General features: G+C 34.2%; 1 protein-coding gene across 1 annotated transcript in view; it reads right to left on the bottom strand.

Moving 5' to 3' along the window:
• The window catches only part of CFAP47 (cilia and flagella associated protein 47), a gene marked incomplete at both ends in the record, with an annotated part of 513,170 nt that overhangs the window by 73,671 nt on the left and 425,764 nt on the right, over nucleotides 1-13,735 (bottom strand). Inside the window, 1 exon segment of the mRNA XM_082682021.1 lies at nucleotides 10,834-10,990. Within this exon segment, the coding sequence (XP_082538147.1) occupies nucleotides 10,834-10,990 (157 nt within the window).

The following is a 13,735-nucleotide window of genomic DNA, read 5'->3' as shown; positions in this document are numbered from 1 at the left end:
TAAAGAGATATTGCACTTCAATGTCACATTCAAGAGGAAAAACATCAGTGGAGATTGAAATAGAATCAAAACTTCCTTCTAATGGGAAATTTCTGAGATGATCATTTTCAAAGTACATTTTAAGATGAGATTTAAATGGCATTTTTGAAGAACATATTCAACACTATTAATGATTTTCTCTATAATACTCAAAAAATATTATAAAATCAACTAATAAAGTCTTGGAATTTTAATTTAAACTATTCAAATAAAAGATATTACTGAGAGCCTGTATGACCCTACCACATAAAAATGGATTGTAGTAGTTAATATTTACACATGCGCAAATATACCTTTTGCAATGTTAATAATTTAAACTAATATATGCAAAAATCAATTTTTCAAAACGTGCTTATGGGTTACATAACATGTACTTGCTTTTAGTGCTACCATGTATAAAAAGTAAAAAGCTCTGTCAGCACAGAAATTTTTAATTTTAAATATATTGAACTAGATATCAGCTGATGCCTTGGAAAGGAATGGGAGTGTTACAACTTCTAAGAAGGGAATTTTTGTAACATACAGTAAAATTGTATATATATTTACCATTTTTCCCATCAATACAACTTGTAGAAATACACCTTAAATATACAAAGGCATTATTTGCATAGCAATATTTGTATAGCAAATTATTAGCAATAATGAAAAGATCTATGCACTGGAGACTAGCTGTGTATAAACAATAGTGCAGGAAAAAAACTGAGGTACTAAAAAGTCATAAAAATCTATGAGAAAGATGTCCATTAACTATTTTACTAGGATTCCAGACATATTATTAGGTGAAGTTAGCAAGGTGCAAAAGAAATTACACAGTATCCCACCTTTGTGTAAGATAGAGGATGAAGCAGAACCATGTGTGTACATACGCATTTATTCATATATACTCATTTTTGCAAAACTACACACAGTATGGATAAATCAGAATCAAATGATGATGGTCATCTATATGATTGTTTGAGAAAGTGGCAGATGGTTGAGTTATGGGAATGGGATTTCTTTAAGTAGAACATTTTACATAGCTTTGAGTTTTGAACAATACATGTTTTACAAATTCAAAAATAAATTTAGAAAGTGTGAAAAAGCAAAGCTAAAACTGAATTCAAATTAAAAAGTAAAGAATCAATCTTTATATAAATTGACCACAAAACTATACAGAATAAAGAATTAATTAAAGAATATTTTGGCCATAGTTCTCTGACTGTTCTATTGTAGTACAATGTATTCCAGGAAGAAAAATCAACTGCAAAGATAGCTTTAGATTTAGTAGTTTTCAGTTCCTTTTTCCTTTTCTCTCTCTCTCTTTCTCTTTTTCTTGGTAGTTAAGAATATAGTAATTTAGAAAATATAAGGGGTATATAGGTATGATAGAGCAAATGGGTACTGAATTGATGTGTTGGGAGTGAGGTTTTTCACATGGGAGAAGAGATAGTGAGGTGAATTGAGGAATAACCCTATGGTGTAGGATCGGAATAGGAGGTATCAGTATGAGATAATTGTTTTTAATAATTATTTTAATAATTATACTTCTTTGCCTGTCCCCTGAAAGGAACATCCTAGCAGCAATGAGCACATCTAGTGCCCATATCTTGGACACTAAATACCTTGTCTCTGTATAGTAAACCATTGAAAAATGCCGAATTCTAGTTTTTACAGCAAGTTGAGTGCTAGGTGAAACTAGAACATCTTATTCTGCCAGAAAGTAACAAAATATTCAAAAACTAATGAAGACAATAAAAAGGACTTAGGAATTGTCTTGTAAAGTGTCCCACTGGCCAAATTTGGGAGTGTCCAAAAGAATAATAATAAAAATCCACAAAAATGAAGTAGCCCCATTCCTCCTAGGCTCCCCCTCTTACAACTAAAAATTGCCAGACATAATATACAACAGACAAGGATAGGGAGACTCTGAAATATGAAAGAAGAAGGCAGTCTACTTAGGGACCTTGGGACTTGAGGAACGACATTGTGGTGGGTTTCCAGGTTTCCATACTGCCTCTCATATATACTGGACAAGGCACTGAACAAGTCTCCAACCCAGATCAACTAAGAGGGGCAGAAAAATAAAGGGGAGGGGAGCTGATCTTCTATCTCTTGCTTGGTAGAAAGAGGTGGCACTCCAATTCTCTTGCTGGGGTAGCAGGCTGAGGGAAAGGGTAGCTAGCCAGGGTAGAGTTGAAATATTTATATATAACATGGTTCGACAATGTTCTGTCTAAAATAGACTTCTCCAAATTTAATGACATAGGTAGTTTGAAAGAAAAAGGATGATAAAAGATGTACCATGAAAATGTTAATTTTAAAAAACAAAAATGGGGCTTCCCTGGTGGCGCAGTGGTTGAGAGTCCGCCTGCCAATGCAGGGGACACGGGTTCATGCCCCGGTCCGGGAAGATCCCACATGCTGCGGAGCGGCTGCGCCAGTGGGCCGTGGCCGCTGGGCCCGCGCGTCTGGCACCTGTGCTCCGCAGCGGGAGGGGCCGCAGCGGTGAGAGGCCCGCGTACCGCAAAAAAAAAAAAAAAAAAAAAAAAAAAAAAAGGTTACATTACTATCATATAAAGCAAACTTCAGAGAAAAGAAAATTACTAGAGACAAAGAGGGGCAATACATAATTATAAAATATGGATACACCAGGAAGACATATAATACTAATGTGTCTATAACAAATAACAAAGCCTCAACGTACATGAAGCAAAATTCAATAGAGGGGAAAGAAGAAATAAATACACCATTATAGTTGTGTGATTTAATATCCCCCTCTCACCAAGTGATAGGTAAAACTACTAGTCAGAAAATCAACAAGGATACAGAAGACCCAAATAACAAAATTAACTGAGAATTTGAATGACATATGTAAAACACTCCATAAAACAACAGCAGAATACTTATTTGTTTCAAGTCCTATGGGACATTCACCAAGAGAGACCATATACTGGGTCATAAAACAAACCTCAACAAATTTAAAGTACTCTAAATCATACAGATTGTGTTCTTTCGACCATAAGGGAATCAGTAACAGAAAGAAATAAAAAAGAAAAAGGTCTGGAACTGTCTTTTCCCAGGCTGCTCTGGCACTACTCTTTTCTTTTTTCTTTTTTTTTTCCTTTTTGGCTGCATAGTAGGTCATGTGGAACTTCCCCCACCAGGGATAGAACCCATGCCCCCTGCAGTGGAAGCACAGAGTCTTAACCACTGAATCACCAGGGAAGTCACTACTCTTTGAATGAATGTCTTTTCAAAAACCATAAAAATTTGCTATAATTCAAAAATGCAGCAAACAATTTCAATAGTCTTCAATGCAAGAAGAAAAAGGAAAAGGAGTAAGAGATTATTATTTTCTATTGATATAATAGCTATGGATTTGTACAAATATTAGCTCTAGTATTTTTAATTGCTCGTTAAGAGCCACAAGTTCCTCCTAGAGATCTGGATACAGAGAAATCCAGAGAAGGAAGAGGTAGGTGTCAAAGTCATTTCTGTTAACATCTGGCTTTGTTTTTGTTTTTCCAAACTCAGGGACATTACTCAGAAATATAATGACAATGATAGAAATCAAGGAGCCTCCCCTGAATAAAGAGTGGGCCATCAAACAGTACACATGCAGTGGTCAAAGAATCATAGAATCACCAGCTAGAAGCAAGCTCAGAGATTACCTGGTACCTCCCCCAGTGTTAGGAGATACAAAAGCCAAAAAAATAAAAGTTCCTTACCCAAGGTCACACAGCTTGTGTCTTCTGAATTTAGATCCCCTCACATTTTTATAAATTAAATGTTCAGTGATTAAATATGATAATGTGATGGGGATTTGAAAACAATAAATGCTGAAATATAAAAGATTAAAAAAATCCATGTATCTGTACTCGTACTTAAAAATAAAAAGAGTTGGGGGGAGGAGAGAAGCAGAGAAAAAGCTATTTTCTTTAATTTAAAAATCTCAGCTAATAAAAAATAGCAAGGATAATGGACATAATAATTAATATTGGTAGCATATCTGAAAGGATACTAAAACCATCAAATGAAGGGTTGTAAGGGAAGAGGTTATTCACATTGTCTCAAATTATCTATTAGTTATAAAGGGAAAAGATAATCTTTACAATATAAAGATCTGGCAGACACAACCTTAACCAAGTGATTAACTTAGTATCCCCACTAATGGGACTTTGTGTCTCCGGATGTGTTGCAATGAGAAGTACACGATATGTGATATTCTTACCAAAATGTTTAATCTGAATTGAATAATGAAGAAACAAAGATAAGGTAAATCAAAATACATCAATGCAGTGTAACATTATGGAGCTCTAAATATATTTAGGTAGTTTTTTATGTCTTAATATATGACTTCCAAGATATGCAATATGAAACAAAGACAAAGAAATTTTTGTACAGAAAAAAAAAAAAAGAAATCCATAGCATGCAATATTCTACAAGACAACTGGCCTGGACTCTCCAAAATACCAATATCATAAAAGACAAAACAAGGTAGAAGGGAATTTTTAGATTAAATGAGATGTAAGAGATTGGAAACCAAATGTAACGAATAATTCTTGATTGAATCCCAGACTGGAAAAAAGATAACATTTTTAAAAGTTATAAGGAACATTTTTGGGACAATTGGAGAAGTTTTACTGTGGATATTTAATATTTTAAAAATATTAATGTATCTAGGTTAAATCTTAGTGTATGATAATGGCATTGCAATTATGTTGGAGAAAGTCCTTTTTCTAAGGCCATACATACTTTAGAGACGAAATTATATGTCTACAGATAGAGACAGGATATAAAGCAAGTTCCCCAAAAGTTAACAATTGATGAAATAGATGAATCTGTATGAAAAATATAGGACTATTCATTGTACTATGCTCTTCTGTAGGTGTGACATTTTTCAAAATAAAAAGTTGTGTTTTGTGGGGAGGGGACTAAAGACTAAATGCAAAAAAAAAATTCCTACAGCTTTAATTAAACGGAAGCACATTTTGTTATCTTTAAAATGAGATTTGTGCAAGTTGAACTACTGGGTCATGGGGGAAACATTATAAATTATAGTTAATTCTCTATGGAAAGGAGATAAGCTTTACTGACATTGAATATATGAGGTGATAATGCTATATGTAAATATTTCACAAGTAAATATGCATACATTGAAGTGAATGCTGAAAAACATTTACTAATTGAGGTGTATGATATTAAAATATATTTCAAGACAATTGTGTAAAGAGCAATATTTCTGAAAGTACTGTCTTCTGACAACCTACACTGGAATAACTTGTGATGGTAGGGTCTTACCCCAGACATAATGAATCAGAATAACTGTGAACCTGAGAATCTAAATTTTGATAAGTTTCCAATTACTGCTTACTGAATTTTGAAAGCTACTAAGTGAGAAAAAAGGAATTCCAAATATTAAGGCTCCCAAACAGTATCTAAAAAATAATTAAAGTAATTATAAGCAAGTTGAGTCTCAGATTACTTGTCTGAAAAGTGGCTATAACAATAATTTCACGTCTACTTTTCCATAGTATGAGTATTAGCTATTTGTTATGAGCAAACTAAGACAAATAATCCAATGAAACTAAGGTATAAATAGACTGTTATATATTTGATACTCCAACTTTCCTGCCCACCAATCTCAAATCTCCCAGTGATGTTTATTAATTCAAATATTTAAATAGACTATCTAAATTTGGGAGTGATTTTGAGAGCGTGGGACTTTTTCTTACACCTATTTATCTCCCTTATGTATTAAGCTATGCACACCTTGACTGGCAATGTACAATGATCACTACATATTTAACATAAATATTTATTCAACTCTGGAGGTACTTCAGATAAGATTCAGAGGCCTCCAAGGGCAAGATTTTCATAAACTAATTCAAACATGTGAAATCAAATGCACTGGGTATTGCCTCTCCACATCCCGTAAGTGTGATTAACTTATCGTAACTGTGTTATATTATTTACTTTATTACTATATTACTAGTGAACACCATGGTCATAATCAACCTGAGTCAACAACAATTCAACAGAGTACCTTGTTTATATTTTATCAACCCTCAGAATGGAAGTTGATATTTGTAAAACTAATATGTTAACTGGTATGCACACCTTTATCCCTGCTGTTATTCTGTTTTGCTCTTCAATAAAACTACTAATGTCTGGAAAAGAATCCACTTATACTTAAACATTTGAATCAAATCACTAATATTGCATTTAAATTTGTATTAAGTAAAAGATCAAATAATCTCAAGACTACAGCTACTTTAACAGAAATAATCAAAACAACTACTCTGCATACATCTATTACTGCTTCATTCATTTGTGCAACTTTTAGGTATATAACCTATAGTGATATTTCACAAGTAGAATACTACACAAAATCAAAATACAATGTGTATAAATTTTTGTGTGTATGTATATCCCACACATGAGGTAGCTTTGAAATGTGCATATGACAGTTTTCAGCACAAAACAGATGCTCAATAAACAGTGACTGAATATTCAACTCCTGCTTTATCAATATACATGCCAACACTGAAATACTCATTTAGTTAGAAGCAAATCTATGAGTTAATATAACCCCTGCCATTAGCAAGCATATAAAGTAGCAGGTGTGGAATATGGTTATATGAACAAGGGCACACACATACATATAATAGAGATGGGTCCTTAAATTCTTAATGTATACACTGGGCCCTAATTTCTAATGTTTCAACTCAGATGCTTGCTTCCCATTCACAGCTACCTTCCCTGTTTCCACTTTTACTTCCAGCTAAGTAGGAAGGAAACTTAACAGTAGGGGGCTGGGGTGGAGGGCATAATTACTGACGAGAGAGGATTGTGGGAATTGAGTCCATGGATACCAGTCGCTGAGGAAGGGAAAATGTCCTGGCCGAATAAGGCAGCCAAGATGGGAAATCCAAACATATGTGAGCTAGGGTCTGATGGCAATGTTAAAAAGAGAAAGGAGAGTCCTGAAGAGCTGAAAAAATGTGAAATGAGTGGTAGTCAGAGGCATTTCTTGAGGTCCTTTGATAGGATGCAGGGAGGCCTCTTTCCCTGAGATCCGGGGGGAGGAAGCAAAAAGAAGGGCAAGTGCCTTTCTTTAGAGGCTTATCAGTATGGGGCTTTTATTTTTTTTTTTTAAATTTATTTTATTGAACTATAGTTGATTTACAATGTTGTGTTAATTTCTGCTGTACAGCACAGTGATTCAGTTATACGTATATATACATTCTTTTCATATTCTTTTCCATTATGGCTTATCACAGGATATTGAATATACTTCCCTGTGCTATACGGTAGGACCTTGTTGTTTATCCATTCTATATATAATAGTTTGCATCTGCTAATCCAGTATGGGGCTTTTAAAGCACCATCTGTAAGCAGACAACTTAGAAAGACAGTGAGGTGGTCCTGGAGAAGATGAGTTCAAGAACCTGTTCCATCACTTACCCACTGCATGGCTTTAGGAAATTTCTAAGCCTCAGGTTCCACATTGAAAAAACTCCAAGAGTCTTTTTGTAAAGATTGGGTATAGTCACATTTATAGAGCTTAAGTGTGGTACATAGTGGATGCATAACAAATCCTAGTTTTCTACGCTATTTGAAAGCTTTTCTGTAGCATTCTGGTCCTCATGGGACTCATTAATGGTGTGCTTTGGACACATCTCTAGTATTCTCCAGGTGTTTAGGCCATCTCCTCTCTAGCCTCCCTATCTCATTACTTTTTTAAGTTGGCATAGATTCAGATATGAATAGATCCCTCAAATATAATATTTTTGATACCTTTCCTTGCATAATGGTCAACTGAAAGAATGTATAGATAACACACAGTAGAATTAAAAGATTAAATAGAATTTAATTAAAGATAATAAATAGATTATTTGAATATCAAAGGGCAATATATCTGAGAGAAGTGATTAAAATGAAAACAGCCAAGATAGCAGAAGAAAAGACGTTAGAGAATTGGGCAATATAAAAGTTTTTGATGATGAGTTTACAATTCTAAAAATGTTGCCTTCTGGGAAAAACAGTGACTTTTGAAAGATATCTTCATCTATATATCTTAAATATCTATAAAGTCTGTCTGTCTATCTATCTGAAAGAGAGATGAGGAATGCAGGATCTGAAATACTGTAGGATCTCTCACACGCATCAACTACTCTCTTGGGGCTATATTGAGTCTTCCTATCAACCTCCCTAAGGGGATTCTGTGAATTATGTAGCATCTGCAGGAACATTTACATGTTCTTTTGAAAGACAGCAAGGTATTCCATCGTCCTATCATGAAATAATTTTAAGACATTTACAAATATTTAAATGAGAAGGTATTAATGTAGTACTTTCTCTAATGAGTATATTTGGCATATGTGTTAAATATTTTTATTCTTCTTGTCAGTCATATTTCCTTCTGGCCCTTCAACAATTCAGGTCAAATTATGAGGCCAGGTTGCCAAGAAATATGATTACAAGAAGACGTGTACATGGTGGCTAGAAAAAAAAATAAGTCCACAAAAGAAAGAAGGAGGAGGTTATGACAGAGTGACAGAGAGACTCCATCACCAAGAAAAGGAAAGGAGGAATCTTTTCATAAACTAATGGAGAAAGTGGAAGAGAGAAAGATATCAGAGGTCAGTGTCTTTCTTATTCCCCAGACTCCATGGGTTGAAGGAAGAAGGGGGAGAACCTGAAAGTCTAAACATTCACCCGAGAGAGTGAGTTTACTTAAAAAAGACTGTTTTAAACTACAAGAGACTAATACATTTTTAATTATCAAGCTTACTCTTTTTTCCTGTTACATAGTAGAAAAAATTTTTGACTAATTAAAGAAAATTAAGAAGCCACAAATTATTTCAGTTTATTTTAATGTTAAAATATTGACCCAATATGCTTTTATAACACTCTTATAGCTATGCAGCTGCCTTGAAAATTCCATTCCCTGGAAAGTTCCATTAATCAGCCTTGTGTGTTCCCACACCAGGAATTCTAAGCCCTACAACTGGTACAAAGTTTACAAACACATATTTTCTTGGCGCCTACCTAAATTTGTGTTTTCCAATTCCAGCCAAATACAATACCTTTTCTATTTGAATTTTGTCAGTTCCATCTTCCTTTCCCTCCAGCAGTTATTTCAACCCACTGTGCCACTCTTCAAATCTCTTACTATATCTCCTTTTCTCAGCAGATGAAAATATAAATCCAACTGCTCTTAATTCCAAAGCCCCTCTACTACCTACAATTTATCTACATTCACATTTGTTTTAGCTTACCTCCACCTGTTCAAAAGTAGAAATGCCCCTGCTGTTCATAGCTCTTCCTTCTAACTCAACCCTGATACCAGTCCTCCCAGAGCCTTGGCCCATCGGTTAAACCCTATGTCCTTTATAGCTTTAACTCTTTCTCAACCCTGGCTTCTTCCTTCTGCTTATATATATGCTCAAGTCTCTTCCACATTAAAATACTGACTTCCTTGAGCCTGCAGTCAAGTTTTACTAAACAGCATGTCTCTCCTTCTCATCATAGCCAGAGTATTCATAAGGGAATTTTACATGAGATGACATTATGTTCTTAATTTTTCTTATTTCATACCACAAGCATGAAGAGATGATCAGGAAAGATGAGAACTCTAACAGGTAAATGATAGTGTTCAGCTTCAGCATTAATAAAAAATAGAAAATTTGCAATGATGATAAGATACAATTTTCCCACAATGAGACTGCTGGAAATTAAGGAGAATGATGATACTCAGGGCTTACAAGGTTCAAGAAAATAAGTAGTTATGTCTGTAATATACTCCTGATGGCAGCATGAAGTGCAATAGGATAACCATTCAGGAGAATAAATTGGTTACTTATATAAAAAACCTTAACATATGTGTTCCTTTTAGCCCTGAAATTGAACTTTATAAAATGGATCACTGTAGTTGTAGCAGTAGTTGTAATTTTAGTAAAAGTAGTAAAAATAGTTGAAAAGTTAAAATTATTAATGTTCAACATTACATTTAAAATGTGTTTCAGAAAACTTATAATGAGTTGATTTTTATTTCAGACCCACATTATTTGGTCATTTAATACAAAGTGATCAAACATTTCACACAACTGAATTTAAAAACATGCATCTTCAATATGACACGAAAAAAGGAACAAGCTTGGTTGGAGCCAAAATTTAATCTAAATACGCTATTTATATAGAAAAGGGGCAAAGGAAACAAAATTAGAACACTGGAATTTTTATAAACTTTGAGGAATAAACATTGGCATATTTGAGTGATATCATAAGAATTGTACAAATTTACTGACTTACATATTCAGCTTTCCAGATAAAATTAGAAGAATTTGACTTGGTATACAGATTCCTAATTTCTGATCCTGGAGTTAGAGTTGTGATTTTGGCCATGATACTTCATCTCTTACGTGTATGCTTTCTCTTTAATAAAATGATGTTGTTGAACTAACAGATCCCTGAAGTGTCCACTACCTCTAAAATGCTTGGACTCTATAATAGAATAAGTGTGATTAATAATTACAAAATGGGCTTCCCTGGTGGCACAGTGGTTAGGAATCCACCTGCCAATGCAGGGGACACGGGTTCAAGCCCTGGCCCGGGCAGATCCCACATGCCGTGGAGCAGCTAAGCCCGTGCACCACAACTACCGAAGCCCGCACACTGTGCTCCACAATAAGAGAAGCCACTGCAATGAGAAGCCCGCACACCGCAATGAAGACCCAACGCAGCCAAAAATAAATAAATTAAAAAAAAATTACAAAATAACATATGTAAAGTAAAAGAAAAACAACTTACCTATTAGTATGATATCGATTAAAACATCTTCTTCGGTGGGATTTTGGAAAGGTATAAGAACAGATGATTGAAGACGAAGGTATGTGGTCATTCTTTCTATTTCTAGAGGCTGGGGGAATAGTCCTATTCCAGAGATGTAGAATATCCATTCTTTAAACTATATAAAGATAAACATCCATAACATATATGTACTAATTACATACTTTTTATTTGTACCTCTTAATAAATATAGTACACATAAAAATTTTGGCAGATAAGTTTTTTGTTAATATTTAACATGCACTGTTTTTATCTTTCCTTCCTTTTCCAAATTCCTTTTGATTTTATTGAAAAATCAATGTGTTTTTACACTGAAAAAAAGGCAAAAGGCCAATGTTCAAATATTAAACATATTTCAATACATACAAGGTTACTGATAATAACATAAAAGAGAAAATTTAATGAAAGCCATGCATTTCTGCTCAAGATTTTTAAAAAAATCAATTTGTCTAACAAACTGGGTACTAAATGCTCTATGAAGTTTCCAAAATATTTATCACAGGAAGGCAAAGAAGGTGAGACACAGATTGCAGTCCCATTAAAAAGAAGTGTATACAACTTATTGCCATATTATTTACGCCCATCATCTAGTACAGTGTATGTTTTATCACATGATATGAAAAAATGGCTCAAAAATTATATGAAGAAGATTGAATGTGGCCATTGTTCTTATCTGTGTTTCAAAAGCCTGCAAAGCTCTGTTTGAAAATGTTCCGTTTGTATTCATTTGGAATAAAAGTCCCTTGAGACTCTGTTCTACACTGAACACTTTGCTAATGTTACCGATGAATGACGAGGTCATTAACCAAAAACCAGCGAACAATGTCCTGGTTTATCACCTCTCAAACTACATAGATGTTTCTAAGCTTAAGTTCCAATAAAAAGAGGGAAACTTGCTTTGTTTCCAAAGTAGGATGGGTGGTGACAGGAAATTTATAAAATTCTATCTCAGTAAGTGAGGATGAAAAGGCAAGTTTTATCTGCATATGTCTTCAAATGACTGTATTACTTTTAGTTAGAGAGTCTACAAGCATAAATTCACTATATTTTCACTTATGATGTCTGAACTTGATCACACGTAATTGACTGCCTGGAATCAAATGTCAGGGTTCAATTATAGTAACAACTGTTTCATGTAAATTACTTACTTTTTGGCTATTTTATAAAATAAAGCATGGATGACAGAAATTAGGTTAATTTAAACCACTGGAAATAAGCCAAACTACAAAAACAAGAAGGTCATGTTTTCGTGTTTTGCCAAGTGGCCTGGAATACTGGAGGTTCTAAGTTAAACCATTTCCTACCATTCCTGGACACTAGTATCCAACAATTACCCTGGCATTGCTTACATTATCCACCTGGGTTCACAGAGGGAAATTAAAAAGTACCCCAGGGAACATATGCATTAAAAAAAAGGTAACATTTTTAGTCCATCTTCATCTCAAACTTCTTTGAAAGGAGACAGAGTAAAACAATTAAAGATCCAATCTCAATGTTTCTGAAAGAAGAAACAAGTGGAGGTAAAAGACAGTAGATCTGGCTTGCACACTGAGTAGAGCTCAAGGGCATTCGAGCTTGCTAAGAATCAAGAGAGTCTGCCATAGACACAGGCTGCAAGGACCATAGACACATGCTGGGTAATAAAATCACTCTGATTTTATCTCTTTTTCCTTTATTTTCACTGTTCTGACCTTTAGATGCAGTGAGTCCCACATCAAGTATAAATGAAATAAATAATGGCAACTATTTGAAAATAAAAATGAAATGACTGAAAACCAAGAGAAAATCTCAGAACATAATGTTTGATATCAGAGAAGGCCTGTTTATCACATTTACTGCTTACTATTGTTCCTCTTATCCTGTTATGCAGTAACAATCTCATTGAGAGATTCTGGTAGCATATTATGAGTTTATGATATTTGCAGTTGTGATGCCCTAACCAAATTAATCTCAGGATTCAAAATCTATACAAACAACTTTAGCCTAAAGTTAGATTTTTTACAATGCAGAGTTCTTCACATGGATACAAACTGGAAACAAATGAAACAAATAATAAACCTTAGCCATTTCCTTAAGTTCAGCAAAGAGTCATATTCAGAAATAGTTAAAACTTATCCTACAAGCACCACCACACTAGATTTTTGATTAATCAGCTACTCAGTTGTGTGTGTTAGTTCAGATATATTTATCAGTGAAATCAAGAGAGGGACAGAAATCTGTGTGAGTTTTTCCCTAGTGGTTAACCTAATTGCAAACTTTCAGACTTAGAAAAGTAAGCCCTAAAATTTTCTTCTTAAAAATATCTTCTTTAGATGCTTACACATACATAATATATACTGCATTTTCAAAAGTTCATTCAATTAATACTTTGGGATAAACCAGTTTTGCCTGCAAAGAATGTCAACTAGATGAATTAAAAGAAGAGGAAGACCTGAATTATTCAGGGATAGAAAGGAAAAAAAAATTAAAGGCAAAAAAATAAAAAGAAAAGGCAAGAAAAACCACAAAGGTTAGGGCAACACATTGAAAAGGTTGAAGCGGTCTGGACTCAGTAGCTAAAAGAATGAATTACTGACTTAAGTCTAACCAGAGATAAAGCCTTGGAGATTTGCTACAACTTGGAAGGAGAGGCTTAGAGTGACTGAAATCAAGCCCCAGTGTTAAAGTGATTGATAAAAAGGTTTGAGTGGATTACTTACTTGTTTGAGTTCTTTTGTATTTGATAAAGAATTTTGAGTTCAGCCTCTAGGCTAGGATTTTCTAAATCTATTAAGATGGAGAACTGATCACTATCCTGCTGATGTGCCAGACCACCTTGAGTAGATGTAATTTCCACCAGAAATGCAAGCAACTAAGTTATCTC

This window comes from Grampus griseus, assembly GCF_964374135.1.
Source record: "Grampus griseus genome assembly, chromosome: X".
Taxonomy (NCBI): domain Eukaryota; kingdom Metazoa; phylum Chordata; class Mammalia; order Artiodactyla; family Delphinidae; genus Grampus; species Grampus griseus.
This window is presented reverse-complemented; position numbering and strand designations above follow the sequence as displayed.